General features: G+C 41.1%; 1 protein-coding gene across 1 annotated transcript in view; it reads right to left on the reverse strand.

Moving 5' to 3' along the window:
• The window catches only part of MYO3B (myosin IIIB), a gene marked incomplete at its 5' end in the record, with an annotated part of 324,483 nt that overhangs the window by 217,472 nt on the left and 83,439 nt on the right, over positions 1-23,572 (reverse strand). The window contains one exon of the mRNA XM_081142170.1: positions 14,632-14,697. Within this exon, the coding sequence (XP_080998296.1) occupies positions 14,632-14,697 (66 nt within the window). The remainder of the gene's footprint in view (positions 1-14,631; positions 14,698-23,572) is intronic.

Here is a 23,572-nt window from a genome sequence, read left to right on the forward strand (position 1 = left end):
AGAGAGAGAAAGAAACTTCAGTTTGTTGTTCCACTTATTCATGCATTCATTGTTTCATTCTTATATGTGTCTTGTCCAGGTATTGAACCCCCAACCTTAGCATATTGGGACAAAGAGCTCTCTGATCTTAATCCACACCTAAATCTACCAGCAACTTGGTGAATTTTTATAGTTGGGCATCTTGATTCCTAACATGTTAACTGTAGTGCCCAGATGCTGGCATACATCAAGAAAAAAAAAGGGGGGGGGCAGGGTGCCAAGCTACCATGTGCTGTTCATTGCAAATAATGAAAAGAAGATTGCCGAAATAGTTTAGCCCATGAATCAAAAGCAACTCAAAGGAGGGAGCAATTTAATCCCACAGGCAGAGGTTGGAAGAAGGCGGAAGCATCGTCACACAAGGGACATGGAAACAAGAGGGCAGTCAAATTTGTCTCTTAAGTGATGACAATAATGGTTCCAACTAAAATTTCAAGCCATAGTACATAGTGGAAATGGAAGTGGGAGGAGGATTGGATTAAGAGGGGAGATAGTGGCCTAGAGCTGCAATAGTCTTGCTGGCATGGTGTCTCCCCACATTTAGTGCCTTTCCCTTACTGTGTGTTCTTTTGGTAAAGACTTAAATTGACCAAACACTTCCCTGACTTATTGCCAATTATATGAATATTATTGATGGTATGAAATCAAACTGGGGAAAATAAACTAAGCCAGGTTTTTATTAACAACCTAACCACTACTCAAAAGCCTGGAGAAAATATTGTCAGATCATAAGTAGTTGTAAATGTCTTATGCAAGTCAGGATTTTGCACAGCTACTGACTGCTTTGGTTCAAGTTCCTGAGGACATAAACCACCACCATACCTGTCACCTGCCATCCCTCTGCCCAACTTCTGAGCAAAAAAAAGGAAGGAGGCAAAGGGCAATAAGCCAAAACCCCAATGATTGCTTCTGTTGCTCTTTTGGGAGACGGTTCTTCCCGAGGAAGTGGCCGCCCAAGGGAGCCAGTTAGGGCTGCGCCTCTGTGATTTTAGACAAGGAAATGAATACTTCATTCCCCAGGACATCAACCCAGTGCCTTGTTCAAGCACTAAATTTTCATGAGATAAAATATTTTCTTTTTTAAGCAAGGGAATGAGTAAAGGCACCAACTGCCAAAGAGAGCCTGGGGAGTCCTCGCTGCTCCCCCATTAACATGAAGGAACAGAACAGCTCCATCCATTACATCAGAGCACATCAGAGACCCTAATCCTGGCTGAAAGGAGCTCTCAGGCAGCCAAGCCTTTAATTTGCTGAATAATAGGTCCTCTGATTTACCCTTGCAAAACAAAGCACAGACCTTGCAGGCAACAAATGTTCCCAGGGGCTTGAGAAATAAAGGGGTGGGGGTTGGATAGCTCCTATTCCCACAGTTAGTGAACTAACTCTGTGCATAGGTTTTGAAAGGGCCAGCTTTCTGTTTTTATTTTCCCTGTTCTCTCTCTCCAGGGAACATGGCACTTCACTGCTCTGGTATTGTGATGTGCGCTGAGCTTTAAGCCACTGTAACTTGGTCATATGCATAGATAGGTGATGTGAAATGACTGTCACCAAATATACTCATAGCAGCAAATCATGAAAGGCTCTTTCAGGACCATTTGCCCACCTACCTCATTCTAAAATAAGCCACTTTAGCTCCAAAGAGAAAGAAAAGAAGGGAGGAAGGGACGGAGGGAGGGAGGGAGGGAGGGAGGGAGGGAGGGAGGGAGGAAGGAAGGAAGGAAGGAAGGAAGGAAGGAAGGAAGGAAGGAAGGAAGGAAGGAAAAAGGAGTAGGAATCCATGGGAGCTGGGAGGATGGGAGAAGTGAAAGGAAGAGAAGCGATGCTACCTCAGGCATTTCTCCAATCTGTTCTAATTCAACAGGTATCTAGCATTAAAAAGGGTGTTTGATTCTCTTTGTGAGATCCTGTTACTGGAGGTAGACAACTGTACGCTATGTTGCCAAGGACAGGTAACGGGTTAGATCGGTCTAGTGTACATTAATAAATCACATGCATATTAGACTTCCAGCTCATTATACCAGTTAATGAGATGAATGATTGAGCGTATGACACGGTGGTCAGTTATCAGGCGGATGATATAAATTCTATTGTGCTGAGGACATTTATCTCTGTATTGATCTGGCTTTGCTAGCAAGGATCATAAATTACTAGTCTTCCATAACTGTATGATAAATACTCTAATAACAGAATGCCACCAACTCCCATTTTCCCAATAAATTTCCATATGGTCTCAGTTAGACAAGTAAAACGCAAAGAATCTGTTTTAAAATTTTTATTCCACTGTCAAAATTATATGCAGTATGAAAACCCTAGAGAAAAGCCTGTCTGTTCCAAACAAACAGTAGCGTGCACAGCTCCCTAGATATCATTGTTACGTTTACAGTAATTTTATGAATGGTTTGATGTTACATAGGTAGCTTGAAATTGGCCAAGGTGGGAGTATTTACACCATGGAAATCCGTGAACAATACAAATCAGCCCCCCATCTCCACCCAGTCAGTTTTTAAACATCACCGCTGTGGACTAGAAATCTTGGGGAAACCTGACTGCCTGATCATTCAAAAGCACAGATGGGTAGAAATCTCTTTTTACCACCTTTTCCCTCTAACTCTTCATTTCTTATTTCCTGCCTTCTGTTGAATTGATAAAGTTTTCTATAAACCCCTTTTCCCTTCTGTTGGTTTAGAAACTAGACATTGTTTTCCTATAGTTTTAGTAATTACCCTACATGTTTAACATATTTGCTAAACTATAAATTTTCCAGTAGCTCTATTCTATTTTTGAGCATGAGAACCTATACCTGCAGTAACCACACACTGAACACCACCCCTCCCTGAATTTTATGATTGCTTAGAGTTAGCTTCTACATATTTTATCCCAAATAGTTTTCCTTCTTACAGTCCGAGTCTATTATTTTACCACTTCAGACTGTTTCATGAAATTAACTTCACTTCAAACGAATTTATGCTTCATTTGTTGTTTTGGCGGATTGTCTTTCTTAGCCTTAGATTTCTTTTTGTGTTTTGAAATGTCATTTGGCAGGTTCACCAAGGAAGAGGAGGGTTTTGTTTTCCCTCCCCCTCTTACTTCCTCTGTGCCCACCCTCCTGCTCTAATAATTTCAGAGTTGTGCCTTCTTGGCTTTCTGAGTCCCTAGGCCAGAGCTGGGTATTTAAAATGATATTTTATATTCTTGTCCCATGGTTTTATTGAGTACATGGAAGAGCCCATCCCTGTGGCAGCAGAAGGTCCAGCTGCTTATATATCCTTCTACCACCCTAAGCCAGAAGCTGGCTAAAAGCCATATACCTGGGTGATAGCCAGCATTAACCCAGGTGACGGAGAATAACACGGAGGAAATTGCTATAGTTAGAACATAAGATCATACGTCCCCTCCTCCATCCCATTATTGTCCCAGCCTCTTCTTATCAGCCTAGGAGAGCTACCCCAGACACTGGCTTCAAGCAGGAGTCTAACTCTGGACCATGAATTGCTCGGAGCCCTCTTAGTCCTTTCACTCACAGGAGCCAAACTCCCAGCTACCACTACTTGCTTCTGATCTCAGCAGACCCATGACTTCAGTCTAGCTGAGCACTATGGGATTTTTTTCTATTCTGATCTGTCAAAATGCTTAGATTTCTTCTTTTCCTGGTAACATATTTTTGACCTTTTTTAAAAATTTTTGGCCTGTCACTGTTATATTTGGGAAAATATAAACTTAAACGACAGAAAATCTCTTGCATCTAAAGGCACAAATTCTTTAATTTAAAATATATCCCATAATACCTTCTGTTTACCACCATCCTACATTACTTTTCTTTAGTACACCTATTGTTGTGAAAAATGTTTTAAGCTATTAATATATCTGACCAAGACTAACACCTGTGATGTAATAAGTGCCCCTGCCTTGACTTTATAGGGAAGAAGCAAAGTTTAGGTCACAGGCCTCAAACTGTTTCACCCCTTGATTTTCACCCATTACACCCACCTGTTCTCCTAAGGCACCCTGCGCTAGACGATGTTTCCATTAGAAGGTAATTGCACCCCCTGTATCGTGCCCATGTCGCTGGCCGTGGTCCTGAAACATCATGTGCCGGGAGAACATAGCCGTTTCTCTTAAGCCTGGGTTCAGAAGTGGCTCCTCTTCAACCTTCCCTTGGACTTCCCAACCAGATTATGGAGGAGGTAACAGTGGGATAGGAAAGTGGAGTAAGGTAAGGGGAGAGAAGGTCAGGAAAGGGGAACAAGCAGAGGTTGTTTGGGGAAAATAACCACTGAAATTGCCAGGGAGGATTTGTTTTGACATCATTTTCATATATTCAATGAAAAAAGAATCCGCGTCTAACCATATAGCTGTCATCATTCACCTTTAACAACCCTAGAATGCTTCTGACAGTTAAAATTTTGTTTTTGCTTTCGGAAAGTGTATGCGTGTTGGGGGAGAGCATTGATCACTTTTTTCCACCCCTCATTTTCTTTCTTAATATTATGTTTGAGGTCAGAAGACGTTGTCCAAAGATCGTGAGTCCTAACAACCAAATTCTAACCGGGTCCATATTATTTTAAGGATATCACCTCCTCTCTAGAATTCTTGGCTCTTCAAAAGGAACCAATGTTCACTGAGCTCCTGCCATGTGCCAGGAACTGTGCCAGGTATTTAGAATACAAAGCTGAAAAGATACATTTTCTGCTCTCAAGGAACTCACAGTTTGAGTGGGAGACAAAGGCATAAACAAGTAATTTCGGAATGGACTGACCTGCTCTCCTCTCCCATCCTTATGAAGGTCTGTAAAAGGCATCATGCTGACATGAAAGCATGAGTGAAAGGGCCTCTGAGTCTTATTTAATTTTGCTAGAATGTGCAAGGAGTATGGAGGAAAGAATGCTATTGCACAGACAGGGTCCAGATTCTGAATGAACTTGCGTTAAAGAGTTTTGGTGTATCCTATAAGCAATGAAGAGCCATAGCACGATTGTGAGTAGGGCATGACTTCATCAGTTTGGGGTTTTAGAAGGATTGTGCTGACTGTTTGGTGAAGATGATTTGCAATGACTGTAGAACCAGGGAGGAAGTAAGGGAAAAGGAAAGGAAGAAATAAAATACACTATTGACTTTATGGTGTAACACTAACATATGCAAAGGATTTTACATTTGATCCTTACTGGTAGATAGGTGGACATTGCTATCCTCACCCATAGCTTAGGAAGTGCAGACTTGGAGAGATCCAATGACTTAAGATGATGTAACCTTCAAGTCATGGGCTGCATTAGTTTCCTAGAGCTGCCATAAACAAAGTACCACAAACCAAGTGGCTTAAACAGCAGACATAGTTCTGGAGGCTAGAAGTCTGAGATCAAGATTTAAGGTTTGTAGATCTGTGCTCTCTCTGAAGATGCTAGGGAAGCATCTATTCCAGGCCTTGCTCCTAGCTTCTGGTAATTCTTGGCTTGTGGCAGCATAAATACAATCTTCACGTGATGTTCTGTGTGTGTGTGTGTGTGTGTGTGTGTGCATGTGTCTATGTCCAAATGTCCCCCTTTTATAAAGACACCAGTGATCTCATCTTAACCAATTACACCTACAAAGGCCCTATTTCCAAATAATGTCACATTCTGAGATATCGAGGGCTAGGACTTCAACATGTGAAGTTTCAGAGGACACAATTCAACCCATAACACATAGTAGTCAAAGTCAGGCTTTCTTTACATGTGTGAGGAGCACTGCTTGAGCCTAAGGGTTTAAGCTCTGGGCTTCCCTTAAAGGCAAGAATTCCCATTATTCACTAAAGTATAGCCTTTAAAATACATTTCTTCTTTCAAGAAAACATTCAATAGTCCTTCATATCCAAAATAAATTCTGGTATTTTTCTCTCATTCATGAACGTGGTATGATAGCTATAGCATGTATTTGATGACCTTTGGAAGTTCCATATTAAAATACTGAGAGTCAATGAAGCCTGCACACACACTCAAAAGGAGATGGAAGACCAAGAGACACTATTATGATGATTCATTATATTTAAAATCACTGTTATAAATTTTGAATCCATTAAAAAAACAAAAACAAAAATCCCAGCCTTTTCCTCATTAGTGCCAAAGGGCTATGTCTGTTATTTTTATCCCTGCCAGAAATCATCAGTGGGCTGGAAGAATATAGTGCTGGTGACATGAGCCTTCATTTCCATTTTTAATTAAAATTCTGATTGACCCAGAGCCAGATTTCCTTCTGCAGCAGAGCCTGTGGAAACTCCAGTGGCCAGGGAATGGGGGCACAGGCAGGAAGCTGGGGACTTAGCATCAGACCAGAAGACCACCACACTTCTTGGGAGAAGCCCCAGGAGCGGTGTCGGCCTGGCCACCTTGACCATACTAATTTGCTTCTACCTTGGCCTTACTTTCTCATTCTCCTAGGCCACAGATCAGCCTCAGTGGAGATCATGACTGTCCCTCTTTAAGATCTACTTTTGCTGTGACTCATCACCCTATGGGCGGGCCCTACTGGCTCTCCTTCCTGACTCTCACATCTCTGTTGATGGCATCACTACTGTGAGTTACAATAGTCATCATTATCACCCACATTTGTTGAGCTCTCAGTCTGTATCTCATTTAATCCTGCAACGGTCTACAAAGTAACATGACCGCACATTGCTACCTGGCTATACACCGTCCGCGATACTTACGGATAGAGCCCTGGTACGGACCTAGGCCCATGGCTGCCATTAGAAGACTACATTTCTTAGCTTTCTTTATAGTTAGGTGTGGCCATGTGATTAAGTTGTAGCTAATGATATGTTGCTATATGAAACTGTCCTAAAGTCTTCTTAAAGTAAGGAAACTTTCATTTCTCTCTCCTTCCACATGCCTGTAAGAAGCATGTAATTGTTGGAGCTACAGCAGCCATTTTGGCCCATGAGGTGCCCCTGGGAATGGAAATCACACTAAATGGGGCAGCACCAGGACAGGCACCTGGGTGGCTGCCATGTGCCTTGCCAGACAGCAGTACATGGGTGGCCTCACTCCCAGCTTATTTTATGTGAGAGGAAATTAAAAGTCTGATAGCAGACTTGATCTTAATCCCAAGTGATTATAAGTATTAGTGCTCCCATTTTACTGACAAGGAAACTGAGGCTCAGAAAGGTTAAGTAACTTGTTTAAGGTAAAAAAAAATCTGAGAGGCAGTGCTAGAATATAACCTGACTTCAGATCCTGTGCCCTTAATTTCTCCAACATATAATCTCTAAAAAGACCTTTCCCATGCTGAAAACACTGGAGTCATGCTTCACACTTTCCTCTCTGTAGCACCTGTCTCTTCCCACAGTTAGTTGCCAAGCACTGTGAGTCCTGCCTTCCAGGGTCCTGGCATCCATTTGCTGTCCCACTACTCCTTCCCCACGGAGAAACCTGTGGCAGGCTGACAGCAGACAGAGGCACTCAGTCTGCACAAGGTATGCCCTGGGATAGGTGGGAAAGGGAGGGCTGTAACAAGTAATTCTGTACTCCAGGCATTGCTTCTGTTTTGATTATTGCTAAAGATGATTCTCTCAGGGTTAGTTTGAGGGGGCAGTGTGTTGGTGTTGAGAAGGAAAAGAGGGAAAGAGAGAGAAAGAGAAAGAGAGAGAGGGAGGGAAGGAGGAAGGGAGGGAGGGAAGGAGGGAGGGAGGGAGGTGAGTTGTGAAAATCAGTGAGTAGTTTTGTCTAAATCAAGAGAAGATGGACAGCAGGTTGAATTATTCCAGAGGTGTCAGGGATGAGAAGGTCATTGACACCTCTTTTTTTTTTTTTCTAAACAAAAGGTCTCACATGTTTATTATTAAACCTACAAGTACAGAAGCATAGAAATGTGGGCGAAAAAGGCGCCACATACTAAACCTGACAAGCTCAGGGGAAGCCAGGATGGCGGCCTTACAAACTCAGGGACCTAAAGTGACCATACAGGGTGGTCTGAAATGAAAACTTTTTATCTAAACGTGAGTCATGGACGGAAGTCATGTTCTAGGCCGGTATCTTCCCACACAAATCAATCTTTACCTTAATTGAGGCTGTCCATTGTCTTTTTACATTTGCAATAACATACCTTTGGAATGCCAGGGTAATTTTCTTTTTCCAGACCCCTCAAAGCACAACCACCGCACCAGCGCATAAGACCACAGAACCCCTTATTGTTATTGTTATCATGTTAATTGTTAACAGTTAACTATCCTGTACCCACCAATGTGTTTTACTTTTTATCCAATCCCAGAGGTTCACCCCACCCCTGCTTTGCTTTCCCCCACTTCCCTAATTTACTACCAGTGGATTTCATGTAACCCCCTTTGATTGTAATGTATAAAATAGATGCAAAACTGCCATTCTCTGGAGCATTTTCTCAGTCTGTTGAGATTTTGCTTCTGACAGCAATTGTCATTCAGTTTGGCTCAAATAAACTCATAAAAATTCTTACAGGTTTGGACATTTCTTACATCCACAGAAACAAAGAGAAAAATAATTTTCCCATTAAAACATGTCCAACTGTCCAGATAGTGATGTTTTCCGCTTCATATAATTAGATGCTAGTGACCTTGATCCTAATCCAAGTCCTAATCCAAATCCTAATCCAAATCCTAATCCAAATCCATTGGGGAATGGGACAATTCTGCTTTTGTTTCTGGCCAGGAATCACGTGATCCTGAAAGTCTTGTGAGAAGACACAGCAAGGAACAGAGTCAACTGTACACACCAGAACGACAGAGAAAAGGAGAGAGATCCGGTGATACTTTCAAAAGGCAGTTTCAGAATAGTGGTATGGACCAAATGCAAAGGGTAATAAAAATAACAACTACTGGTGGCTGAGCATGAACACAGAAACAAGTCGTCTGAGATTCAAATGCCAGCTCCACCACTTACGAGCTGTGGTCTTGGGACTCTCGGCCTCTTTCTACCTCAGTTTCTGTAAAATGGAGATAATGTTAGAACTGCCTCATAAGATTGTGAGGATTAAGTGAATTATATGACATGTAGAGAACGGAGGCAGGCATGAGTAAGAGTTATATACGTTAGTTATTATTTGCCAGGTTCTGCGTACACATGATATAATGTAATCTTTATGGTATCCCTATGAGGCATGTATTCTCAGTCCCAATTTGCCAAATGAGGACCAAGGGTCAGGGAGGTTAAATATCTTCCCCAGGGTTGCCCAGCTAGTAAGTGGCACAGCTGGAGGTGCACACTGCTCTTCCAGGCTGCCTCTGCTAGATGAGCCAGGCGGCCATCTGGGAAGGGGCGGAGAAGCACAGCCTGTGAGGGGACGGCAGCCACCCTCCCCCCACCCCCACCCCACCCCCACCCAGACAGCACAGAGCTCCCCATCACTTCTGTTTATTTCAACTGCAGACTCTTTTTTTATTTACATTATGAAATTCAAGTATGATTTTTTTTAAAAGGGAGAAAAGTCAGTATGGGGTAAATGTTACAGGATATCATTTAGACCAACCCTACCAAAAAGTCACCTAACATAATGTGCCACAAGCACTAAAGTGAAACCTATAACATACACTACAGATCTGGTTTCTCACAAGATCTGAAACCAGCATTTGTTGGGAAATAAACTGAATGTGCTGACTAGCGTCTGGATTACCCACCTTACTATGTCTTTTGCTTATGTTGTATGAACCTAAAACCCTCATTGCCAAGGTTCCTAGGATGACAGTATATTTCAGGGTTATATGGACATTGCACCGGGTTTCAACTTCAAGTCACACTGAGCCACTTCTTGTTTTACACCATGATAAAATCAGATTTTATTGGCTGAGTTGATAAGTGGGGTATAAGTCAAATCAAATTGGGCCTTTGGTGTCTTTAGATGATCTATTAGGTCATCTAAATCAGATGCTCTTCAGGGAGACAGAACCTTGAAACACACAGCTGTATTTGTTCTCATGAAGGTGAAAAAAAATCCCAATTTTTCAAAATAAGAAAAACGTTGGGGTGCCTCTATAGGTATACTGATCAATACATGTGGGGAGAGGAGAATTTGGAGGACTTTTCATTAGAATTTTTATTTTTTGGCTTCTCATGAATTTTTATTAATTCACTAATTCCCTGTAGCTCAAGAGATGCTAATTAATTCAAGAAGCCATAATAGGTAATCATTGGCTAAATAAATCTAAAATGGAGAGAGTCTGTCACAGGAGATACCGCTGCTCATTTAAATTAAACTGACCAATTTGTAAAGTACTGTAAATTAAGGTTATTGTATCCTTCTACTCCAGGAAGTATTAACCCTTGTGGGTCCACCTGAGAATCTGACAGGACTTAAAAAGCCAAAAATATTTGTGAAACTTAATCATAAGTTAGAATACTTATCATTCCAAGTGTGCTGTTCATTGACATCATAAATCCATATCAAATTAAGGTGCTTTGAAACATAAAATGAAGAATGGCAAATTGCTGACAATTGTTGCCTTGAAGGGAATACAATCAATGTCAAGGAAACAACTGGAAACAACCCCCACAAAATGGTTACTTTTATAAACATTAAGGCCTAGAAAAAAGAGAATGTTCCAGGTCTGAGTTTCAATTTTTAAGGAATAAATTTATGCAAATACTTATTACTTTTAGTAGTTTTGCAACTCAGGCTGATCTCACCTTGTTAACATTAAGTGCAACTGCTTGTAGCTACATAAAAGTCATTTGGAGGGATAGACAAGGTCACCTCAATATTTCATGAATTAAGGACAAGGCTTGTCCACAATGCTCACTCAGGGAAATAGATACACCTGCATACTTAGTCGGTCAAGTCAGCCAACCCAGGAAAGCACAGTATGTATGAGCAACCATATAGTTCAAGCCATCACCAAGCCCAAAGCTGAGCAGCTATAGTGCTCTTCTTGATGGCTTGGACCTGGACTAAGAGGAATCCTTCTTTATTGTCTCACTAATCATCAGCTCAAGAGCCATTAATGATAAAGTCCTAAATCCAATTCCTAAGAAAACCCTAAAAGTTTTAGAGGCAACATGAAAAAGCATAGCTCACAAATACCTTTTGACCAATGGTTGGGAATATTTCTGTAGGTTAGTCCAAAGACTAGAAATTAATTTGAACTTAATATAAGAAGTGGCATCTATTAAAAGGAGGACCCTCCAGACAAAACAGAAGTCTGGCTGGGACATGAACCAGATAAAGTTGTTATGCAAATAGCTTTAGCCACAGGGGAAAGGGCTGATAATGAAATCGCTACAAAGCCAACCCCACGTGATAGAAGTGACAAAAAACATTGGGCAGGGTTTTAGCATATGGATAAAAAGGAGTGCAAAATTTATGTGAGCATCCTGTTTAATTTATCATAACTAAGCTGTCAGGAGTCATGCTCTGACAAACGCATAACTAACACATATAAATGAGTCAATTATCACTAAGACCAAAGGTTCAGAACCAAAAAGGCTAATGTTTCTTTACTTTTTTTCTCAACCCCCGAACAGGTTTACTAATAGGATTTCAGACCTTAAAATCTTTCCTGTCTTCAAATTAAGAAGGCTGGGAACAAATCTGAAAAACATTAAGCCACATCTCCACACTCATGTCCCCCATTCCCTCCCACCCCATGCAAACATATCAGTCAGCAGTCATATGGGGACAGGATACTGAAAGTTTTAAAGTTGCTTAAGAATTTCTAGTCCTGTTTACTCTTTAGGGAACCAGTCTACTTCAACACAATGCACCACAATTCAGTCTACAAGGGGAACTGGAGCAATTATCTGGATAATTCAGATAACACTTTTCCAGAAATTACCACGTAATTATCTTGCCTGCCCCAGTCCCACCAATAATGAAAAGCTTATAATCTGAAATCTTAATTCCCCATCCTTCTTTCCTGTCCCTCCCAATATGAGCAAGGTAAGTAAAAAAGCAAACCAAGGCTATCTTTTTAAATAGACATTTCTAACCCAGTGAGTATCTCTGTTTACATTTAATTAGAGATTTGAATAAATATAGTGAAATAGTAAAGTTAAATAGAATTCAGTAGACTGAGTAATGGCAGCCTAGGGTAGGTAGGCTCATCTATAAAAAATAAAAAATAAGGATATTATTTGGGAATAGTGGGCAGGTTTCTATCTAAAAATATAAAACACAATAACAAGTCCCTAATCTCAAGAGTTATAGCCCCAAAAATCTGGTAAAAGGAAAATTCATGGTTGAGGAATCTAAGATGTAATGGGAAAAGTAGGATTAGGTGGTTGAGGGCAGGAAAGAATTTATGAACACCTATAATATATAATATTTTCATTAATAAAACCAGTAAAAAGAACTCATTAAATAAAGAGAAGATCAATGACATTTTTCTGTATCTTAAATTAGTAATAAAGAGCACAATCATTTTTATTTACTTTCCTTGGTTCATTAGAATTTTTCAGACTCTCCCTCCCCTGCAGTTTTAACAATTATTGTGTCTCGTCTTCCATTCTAGGATCAAGATCTTTCTTGATCAGAATGAGTTCATCTGGAAGTCTCAGAGTTAGGGAATACATAAGTAGATTTAAATGGGCATATAATAGGATTTTCCATAAAGGAAAATCAATGGTTGGGAGTGACTTCTATACTGTGTTTAACCCTGAAAAGTCCCAACCCCATCAATTGCGTACCTTTATTTCCAAATCCACCCGAGCAATACCATGCTTGGCTTAACACAAACATACTCTTGAAAAAGTATACAGAAGTCAAGTCACATTTTAGAGGCATCACGAGAACTTGGTATAGGAAGGCGTATTTGTGAATATGTAATGGGTTTTTCTAGGCCAACTGTTTAGAGAAGGTCAACGGTGTGAAAAGGAAAATTCTTTGGATCCAGGTTTTGGCAGCAAAATCATTGGGACCTTAGTGATGAGATTTCTCTCCCTGGGCTGATCTGAAATGTGTTCCCAGCCACCAAGATGCCATTAGCTCTTCAGTTCTCTCCACCACATCCTTTGGCTCCCAAATTTCAGGAGGTGGCTCTTCCTCTGCTCCTATGTGAGCATCATCCCTCTTGTTTTATCTGTTGTTCCTCTCAACATTGCCTAACATCACCACCCTTGACTTGTGACTACAGCATTCTACAGTCATCACAGGAACATCAGAGTGGGGACAGAGGGGGAAGGAAATGTCCTCCACCCCTGGTCTTGAACTTTATGGTCACATTTCAACCTGGCCTTGCTTGGTAGAGTTCTTGGAGTTCCTTATTGCTCCTCTCTACTAAAGAAGAAGGCACAAATCCAGGAGGGGTTGTACAAGGGACCCTGAATTATATTACATTTGAAATGAAAGTGAAACGTTCTTTATACAAAACCCCTGGGGCCATAGATGTTTCAGGACTCAGAATTTTATCAAATTTTAGAAAAGTAAACCAGTGCATTTACTGTATGTTATGTAACATCCCCAGCAGGATCTAGGGCAGCACACTGTAATCAAGCACATTAATATATCTGCAGCAATTCACATGAATATTCACACTGAGTGAGATAAATAACGACTATAAATAACCCCACTTCAGTTTAGGTCACATGTTGGCACCAAATCAGTTCACATAAGGTCAGGGCTTGCAGTTAAATGACTCAAGTACAAAACACTTTCATTTTTCAGAGCTCTTTGGAGTTTGGAATTGTGGATAAGGAACTGTTGATCTGTATTATGACTGATTAAGGAAGATGATCCAGAGACCCAGTTGCATCATTGCCCTGCCTCTGTGGTGTTGACCCTTCCCTACTAACTGTTTTCTAGCTATTTTTGTCACTTCTTTTCTCCTCCCGTGACCTCTGAACACCTTGTTTGATATATTAGATACTGAGGGTACCTCTTCTCAGTTTCTGTGCCTGGATATGGCTTGTAATGCCTGGTCTAAATTCCTGCCCCTGCAGTTCACCAGGCCCCTAGTTTAGGGTCACATAGTCCCCTCCAGCATGCTAAGCATCTTCCTCAGGCTTGAGGCCAGTGCAGTCCTCTGCCAGGAGCTTAGCCAAAAGCTCATGTTCCCAACACAGAGTCATCACCCCATTGGTGGTGGTGTTGGTTCTGCTCCTGTCTTAATTCCATTCAGTCTTGCCTACTTCCTAGTAACACAGTTCCCACTAGGTACATCACCCATCAGTTGGGCTTTCATCTTGTTCTGCACACCTGGAGCCATGACTGGGGCTCTTCGCCTTGGTGCCTCAGGCTTGAGATCCTATTTTGTCCCCTCAATCACCTTGGAAACTAGAGCCCTGCTCCCACAACATAGATCTTAGAGCCAAGTCCACCCTCCACATTGAGAAACCTCTGTTGAAGGCTGCCACCTTCTATCTCCTCTCTGGTCCCAGGGTGGGCATCAGATTTGGCAATATTTGGCTCAGGACAGAGTAGATTCTCAGAGAAATGTAACCCACAAGATAAGAAGGAAGATTATAGCTAAGAGTCAGATGGAACTCCTTATTTTTCAAATCCTAAACAAGGCATCTTCTGTCATTTACTGGAACAAATTCTGTGTCATAATGTGCTGGAAGATATAACAACTTTTAGCACCAAGTAAATTTCAAAGCTTAGATTCCTCCAATCACTGTCCAAGGCTTTGCTGGATAAGCAATTTTCAGTGGAAGAAATACTCACTGTGAAATAAAGTGGTTGAATTCCTCACACCATTTTTCCGGATGAAGTAAAGTAGGTGGAGGATTTCTGAAAAACAAAAATAATTTTTTTCTTACAAAAAAAAGTGTTCAGTTGAAGACAAACTATGAACTCGCCTACTGATACTGTTTTAAATCTCTCTGATAAAATCTATTCTGTTTCTTCCTGGTGAGAATCATTCATTAGTGATAAATTATAAAGTGCCAGGCCATATTCATTTAGTCTTTCATTTTCACTGATTCAGGGTCTTCTAAGTCCAAGCTTTCTGTAAGACCTGCGAGGGTCACACAGATCAGGAACACTCCTCGGGGGCAGACACTCTAATGAGGGGCGAGGCAAGCACACAACTACTCAAATTGAGAGCTGAGTAGTATTAGTGCCATGAGAAAGCTATAAACCTAGTGCTGGGGGCTTTAGAGAAACAGACTTTTAATTTTTCAGGATTTTCAGTCATTATGCTACCATTTGATTTAATTATGTGGTACATTTAAAGTACACTCATAAATTCATCGGTCACATTTTAAACTATTTCCTATATGTCAGCTTCTGCAGTGAGCACTGGAGAAAGCAAAACAGCTAAGACGATGTTCCCTGAGAGGTCCCTGGGGAGAGGGGACAGACATCTAACATAACTAATTATTGGAGGCCCAAGAGAACCAGAGAAGCACAGCAAGACTGTGGGTAACCAGACCACTTCCCGAGGAGAAGGCAGGAAAAAGGGGAAGGGAAGGGTCCTGCGTTTGACTGAATATTTATCCAAAAACATTCCATTTTAAAACAGAAGTGGCATTATCTTTGAGGGGTATCTAAGTTTTGCCACTCCTAAATATGACTTTTGGGATATTGATTTTAAGCTGTTATTAAGAAACAAAAGACTCAGAAAGAACCCTGGACCCTTTTTCTTTACCTGCCTGAAGAAATGCAGATAGAAAACTCTGCTTAAAGGAATGGAGCATTGCCTTAGCATCTTAATATAAACTAAATGAGGCAGACAGGGAGAAATCTAGCAAAGCCTGTTTGCTGAACTTTCCTCTGTGTCCAACTGTTTCTGGTGGCCCAGCAAAAACGTGGTCCTTCTCATCTACCTGTAAATTACCTGCTTTCTCTTTAAAACCCCAGGCCCCCTCCCCAGTCTCTTTTGTCCAGAATGGCATATAAACCTCAGCAGTTCAGTGCATCCTTGGGGCTCATATTCTTACGGCACCCCACATATGCATCCACGATACATTTTGGATATTTTCTCTTGTTACTATGTCTCTGTTAATGTGATTATTAGCCCAGCTAGAAGAACTGAGAAGGTGGGAGAAAAGTTTTTGGGGTTTTTTTTGCATCCCCACACCTTTAATTGTTTTTTTGTTTTTTTTTCTAGCCATAAATGAGAATAGGCACTTTGGGGCAAGTTAAGTTCAGTTAATGAAGAAAGTTATATTTCTGCACACCTGAATTATGACTGTAAATTTTAAGCCCGTTACATGCAATCTTTGTTTTCACCTGGGTTCTGGCTGCTTTCTAAAGCCATAGATTGCTCAGCTTTGATAGGTAAAAAAATAAGAGCGGTAAGAAAAAAAAGAAATAACTGTATCAGAAAATGTAATTGCAAGTTGCCTCTCAATATCCATTTTCTTCTCATTTCTTATAATGCAACTTTTATTCTGGTATAATGCTGCCATACAAAACTACATTTTCCTGACTTCCTTGCAGCTAGATGTGGCCATGTGACTGAGTTCTGGGCAATGATACACAAGTAAAATTGTTCCATGGTGTTTCAGAAAGTCTTCTTAAAAGAAAGGAAATATGCCATATTTCTTCTTCTCCCTTTCTGCTTCCTGAAGCATGGATGTGATGGCTGGAACTTGAGCAGCTGTTCTGAACATGAGGTTAACTTGAAAATGAAAGCTATGAGCCAAGCCTAGCAAAGAATATGGATTCCTGATGATATTGCAAAGCTGCCATACCAGCTCTAGACTGCTTCCCCCAGTCATCCTTAAAGAAGAGAGACATAAACTTCCATCTTCTGTAATCCACTGTTATATGCAATGAATCTTAATTGAGCCAAAAATATTTCAGGGTATTATCCTATAACATAGAACACAATTTGACAAGTGATATAATAGAAGCACAAAGTTATGTGGGAACAGAACTAAGGGGGGCAATTGATCCACGCGGAGAGTCCCAAAGGCTTTATAAAGAAGATGAACTTGAGATGACCCTGAAGAGTAGGTTGGATTTTTCAAGATAAAGAAGGAGGAGGAAGCTATTTCAGGCTTAGAAAACAGCATGTACGAAGTCACGGAAATATAAAAAAAGTCTGATAGATCAAAGAATGTGAGTAATTTTGGGGGCTAGACTATGTGAAACTTTTTGAGCCTATAGAGAGAGCAGGAGGCAAGGACAAGATGGGGAGGAAAATAGAGAGGGAGTACATGATTTCCCTGTTCTGCATGAATTTAATTATCCTTCCGATCATCTGACTCAAAGACGCAAAGGAAAATTACCTATGTACCCAGCTAAAAGGAGTAGCAGTAAAAGGTTGCCCTTCAGTTATTCTGGAGGCTGCCTCTTTATCTCATTCATTCTATTCAATAAGCTTTCATCTTTACCTAGCATTTTTAAATTAATAAAAGTACAACCGTATAACTTCTGCTACAATACTGGTTGTGCTGACATGTTCTTACCGGCGCCAGTGTTTGAGGTTGTACATCCATGCCCTCCCAGCTCCCCTCTGTGGCCTCAGTGTGGCATCTCTCAGTGAACAGGCTGTCCTAGATCCTCTCTACCACCCATTCCAGGACTTGAATTTGCCTTGCTCTTCGCAGGTTTTCTGCTCATTCTGTTCTCACCGAGGCCAGTTCCACAAAGAAGAGCCACTTAAGCAATTTACTGTCTAATAGACTTAATTCACCCCAAAGCAGTTAACCATGACCAAGAAGTCACTTGTAGACAGACTGTACAGACTTGATTAAAACAACCCAGTAGGCTTGACATCGGTCAGCTGAGCATGGAGGGAAAGCCCTTTGCTGCAATTAGAGAATCACCTGGCAAGGGTCCACTGGAGAAATCGATGGCAGGTATCCACTCCAGCGTAGAGAACACCGTACCTTCCTGTGTTCAGTCTGTTTCTCAACAGGAACTATGGACAGGGGCTACCATTTATGTGTTGGCCTGAACCTCTGCAGTAGAGCACAGAGGAGAACAGCAGCAGATCATCACTCGCCCAGTCCCTGGTGGCTTCACATGAACCCCACACAAGGAAACTCTTGAAAGCCTGGCATTATAGGAATTTGGCTTTAGAGAAGCTCATTTGACCTTGTAGATGCCCTGTCTTTCCTGGAGTTCATCCATCATACTTAGGTTCAGTAAATTGAGGCCTTTGAAAGATCATTATCTGTATGTAATGAAAGCTAAAAAAAAATAAAAATAAAGGCTCTAGAGTACATTGTATGCACTGGCAATATAAATCCCAGTTCTCTTGCCATCCAGGAAGACCACCAAGTTGTAACTGGTACCTTTCTGCTTTCTCTCAAAGCTACAGAGGCAAGCTGCAACCCTGCCCAGGTCTCTCCCTAAAAGGTGAGATGCTTCATACTCGGTATGATGGGAGAGTCAGTGCACAGCTGCGATTCAGAGACAGGCATCACTCGCTTATGTGCGTGATGCTGAGAGCCCACAAGATGTGAGAATGGTGAGTGGCTGCAAGACCGATGAATCTGAGTAACCAAGTTCTCACATACCCAGAAAATGTATAAAAGAGATTAGTCAGTGAAGGAGAATGACAATATTAGAGTTTTGCCTGCCTGAGTTTTATTCCTGTGCTTTAGACCCAAAATTCAATTTTTATAAAGATGCCCTGCACACAGATAGCATTAGGGCTATCTGAGGCTAGAAGCAAGGGGTGATGGTGAAGATAAAGGGGCGAAGAGATAAAGTTAACCTTCTTCCCCCAAAGTCTCTGTGGAGCAAAACAATTTGCTGAACAGTCAAACTGAGTTCATTTTAGTTCCTGAAATAGAGAGCAGAATATTTGGACCAAGGTGGGCACCTGGCCCAGGACAGCCAATCCTAACTTAATTTGGTGACTACAGCATGAGTTCAAATAAGCTGGGTCAATCCCATTCTCTTTAGAAGGGTTTTTTTCCACCTTGAACTGGAAAAAAATGAGAGAATGAGGCAGGTTAGTAACGGGAGCTGAAGCTGAGAGATGCATGATGGTGCCGCAGACAGAAGAGGCCATGGATGGAGCACGGTGTGCAAGCTGGAATTTTAGGAAGCAGAAACTATGAGCTGGCAGAAAACCAGGAACTGAGGAGAAAATGGGCCAGGTGGAGGAGGAAGGGAGAAATGTGTCACAAGGAACAGAGACCCTGCGATGGGACGCCATGTAGATTATCCTACTCTTCCTTTTATGAGTACCTGTCCCCCCACGCACCTGAAGTATTATTGGCCCCAGCATTCTGTTCTTAGCCCTGGTCTCCCCCCATTCTGTGCATTCACTGAGGGCTCACTCTATGTCAGAGGCTTCCTAATTTGTGTCTCCTGCCCCTGTTTCTCCTCTGCCTTTTGGTTAGTGCATCTAACACCTTTCTAGATTGCCCCATCTTGATTTCTCAGGAGCACCTTAAATTCAGCATGTTCAGAACCAAACCCATCTTTCTCCCCTCCGGCTGCATCCACCTGGCAGCTGGAGACAGACATTTGGGTTCTATCCTCTCCCCTAATCCCACATCCAGCTGGAGAAGGCAGAATAATGGACCCCTCAAAAAAGGCTACATTCCAATGCCCAGAACTTACGAGCATGCTGCCTTCCATGGCAAAGGGGACTTTGCTGATACAATTGAGGGTAAGGACCTGGAGACTGAGGGTTCCCTTGGATGATCTGGATGAACTCAATTTAATGTTGAATCCTTTAAAGTAGAAGAGAGAGGTAGAAAGAAGGAAAAAGAGGCAGGAGTGATTCAAAATAGGAAAGGGACTCTACCCACCATTGCTGGGAGACAAGGAAGGAAGCCAAAGAATGCAAGTGGCCTCTGGAAGATGGGAATGGGCCTCAGCTGACATACAGCAAGGACATGGGGACCTTAATTCTACAAATCCAAGGAAGCAAACTCTGCTAATAACTTGAATAAAAAAGGAAAGCAATTCTCCCCTAGAGATCCCAGAAAGGAATACAGCCCTGCTGACACCCTGATTTTAACCCAGTGAGACCCATGACAGATTTCTAACTTACAGAACTATTAAATAACAAATCTGTGCTGCTTTAAAATGCTAAATTTGTGGCAATTTGTTATGACAGCAATAGAAAATGAATATATCAATCAAGCCCCAAGTCCTATAAATTCTATTTCCTAAATTCCTTTCTCAATACCCCATTCCCTCTTTATGTTCTAGTTCATTCACTTAACATCTCACACCCAGATTACTCCAGTAGCCTTCTTATTTTATTCCCCTTATCTTCATCCATCTTTAATCCATCTTGCACTTGGCAGCTAGAATTTCTTTATAACATTCAATTCCCTGCTCAAAATTCTTCAGTAGGTTCATACTGCCAGCATGGTGAAATCTCAACCCTTTTACATGAAATACAAATGGCCTTGCCTGTTTATCTACCCAATCTCATCTCAAACCACTTCCCCATGTTCACAGTACTGTACTGCATGGTACTTACAGCTCCTAAAGCAGGTCTTGTTCTTTCATGCCTCAGGACTTTTGCACATGCCCTTCAGTCTAGAGTACTCTCCTCAATTTGTCTGCCTGACAGGCTTCTATTTATGCTTCATGTGTATGTTTAGTGCCTAGCACAGCAGCACTTAGAAAACTTTTGCTGAACAACTACATGAATGAATGCACATAAACACATAAATATTATAAGTAAGCCAAGAAATGATTCCAGAACAAAATATGACTTGTTTCCCAAAGTAGTATAAAATTAGAATATGGAACAGCTCCTTTCAATATAAGCAAATTATGACTAAATTATACACAACAAGAGGGTTTGAGGAGCAAAGGAGCCCCCTTAGGTGGTGACTTGAGTTGGATTTGACAAAATATAAGCCTCATTCCTCTACGTTTGAAGCACAAATATTCCCAGGTCCCTGAACATATAGGACCAAAATTAACAAATAAGTCATGACTTCAGACCTCATCATGGACATTATCTGATGTCAGGACCATTATATATACACATGGTGGGTTGGAGCTAGATGAGGATCAGTGCCAACTATCACGTGCTTACTACAACCAAGCTCCATGCCAAGTGCTTCACATATAGGCCAATGGAACATCACAGCAGTCCTGTGGAATAGGATTATCATTCCAGGTTCACAGGTGGGGAAAGTGGGCTTAAAAGAAGAAATTTTCTTAAAAACATCCAACAAAGAGTAGAAGAGTCAGGTTTTAAGCTCAGGTATTTTTGTCTCCCAGGAACATACACCTCACTGTTTTTTGTGTTTTATCTCATGAAGAGTCCATTACTTTGGAAGATGAATTAAGAGAACATATATGCAAAAAATGACAGAAAGCCAATTAGCATGAGACACATCCAGAAGGTGCAAAATGAAGTCCTCAAACATTAAAACACATTCACCAAGGAGACGCTGAATAAAAGATTTCTCAATGAGGCTGAGTTCCTTAAGAAAGGCTTCTGGGAAGTTGTGAATTTCAAGGTGGGTCCTACACAGAGGGGACATAAACCAGCTGGTGAGGGGAGGAGGGTGCTAGGGAAGGAGAGGGGGAATATAGAGAGGAGATACAAAGACTGAGGTATTAATGAACAATCATTAACATATAGTTAAACACCTGGGAGTGTGTTCAAACGGTGTTCTCTTTATTTACTCATAAAAGCAAAAAAGCAAGACACCTGAGCGCAATGAAGCATCTGAGAGTATTAATCACAGCGGCAGACCTGCCATCTCAATCACAATCGGTAGATTCAGTGATGAGGTTGGACGGTGAGGTGTGTGCCTGTGTCTCTTCCCTCATTATTACCACCTGGTCACAGCCAAAGCTACTTTTCTCCCAAAGTCACCTCTTACCTGTTCAAAATTATTTAAAAAGTTGAAATATTTATTTGTAATGCATGATTCCACCTCAATGTAAACAATTCCCCAACAAAGGAACACAGAAAGCAAAAAACAAAATTCCTCTTCGGTACCACCCCTAATGTCAGTCTCTTCTCCGTATCAGTATGACTTGTATTCTCTCAGGCCTTTTTATATACATTTTAAATATTTTCTGTAAATACATAACATATATACTATTTTTGCTGTGCTATAAATACATAATACATATATTTATATAAATACAGTTGTGGGCAGAAGTAGGTTTACAGTTGTGAGTATATGAAATGCAGAGTTTTTTCTTGTATTATTATTTATTTATTATTGTATTTTCCATATGAACAACTATAAACCTGGTCCTAATTTCTTCCATTCTAAATGTCATCCCATGCCACAGTGTGGCTTTTCAGCCCAGCAAGAATCTGTTTCAAAGGTCTTCTCAGAATCTCAAGATTACAGTACGTTTCCTGTGTCAGGTGCTATTACCCCAGGCCTATGCTTGAGATGGGGTGTGTCATGAAGCTTTATAAATCCTTAGCCACTACACCATTTCAAATGTTCACAAAAGGGCCCTGGCCAGGTGGCTCAGTTGGTTGGAGTGTTGTCTGGTACAACAAAAGGTTGTGGGTTCGATTCAAGGTCAGGGCATATACCTAGGTTTTGGGTTCAATCTCTGGTTGGAGAGTATACGAGAGGCAACCGATCAATGTTTCTTTCTCACATTGATGTTTCTTTCTCTCTCCTTTCCTCTTTCTCTAAACTCAATAAACATATCCTCAGGTGAGGTTAAAAAAATAAAATAAAATAAAATAAAATAAAATAATATAATATAATATAATATAAAAAGACAAATGTTTATAAAAGGCATGAGTTGTATTTTCTTTCTGTCTAAAGCACATGAGAGGGCATTTCCCTCCACTGTACTCTCCTTATGCAAACACACAGGACACATAAGTAACTCAGCCATGCATGCAGAGTGCAAGAGAAAGTCAAGGACAATGGAAAGCTATGTCAATAGAGATGATGGAGGGGAGAAGCGGTGTGTGGCTCACTGTCTGAGCCAATGTGGTCACTTGCTGACATCCGTTCTTCAATTTCCTCCTTCAGCAAGAACTCAACAACACCATCAAATCCAACTGTTAATATCCAATGTGTCAGGGAAGTAGACTTTGCCCAAGGGCTAGCTAATGATCTTTTTCCTTGGTGGACCTTGATACACAGAGTGGAAGCCACAAGTCTATTCTTTTTCACACAGTTTTAAATGGATGATTTGTTAATTCTTGATTTTTAAAGAGACGTGTTTCAAATAGATCATGCTGTTTTATAAATGTTTTCTTATCAGCAAACTCTGAACTGTTTATGTGGGTTCTGTGGCACTGTACTCATTGAAGATGACCGTTATAGTGTGACAGCATTTTGGAGACATAGAATCACTCCCCAATTATGTTAGTATTTTAAGAAAAAATAGCTTTCTATGTGGTGGGATGAAAGTCACAGTGATGTGGAAGGGGGCCAGGGGACAGGCAAAGCTAAAGAGCATGTGCTAGACATGCTGTGCTTCCCCAGAGCATTCATTTTTCTGGTACTTATTTTAAAATGTTTTATATGAAAATTATCTGGGAGTTGAGGAGGGGGCTAGACAATAGAAAGTAGGACTTCTCCCTGCCTGGATTAACTAATTGAGAAATAAGATAAAGTACTCAGTAGATTGGGTCCAAAATAACACCTTTATTACTGCTAGAGCTGATCTTGGAGAATGTGGCTTTCATCTGCAGGGAGTAGGCTTTCTAAGACTGAAAGACAGACTTATCTGGCCAGTCTTGGGTCTGGCTGACTCCCAAGAGAAAGGAGAAGGGAAAGAACTCAGATAT

This window comes from Miniopterus schreibersii (genome assembly GCF_964146895.1).
Source record: "Miniopterus schreibersii genome assembly, chromosome: 7".
Taxonomy (NCBI): domain Eukaryota; kingdom Metazoa; phylum Chordata; class Mammalia; order Chiroptera; family Miniopteridae; genus Miniopterus; species Miniopterus schreibersii.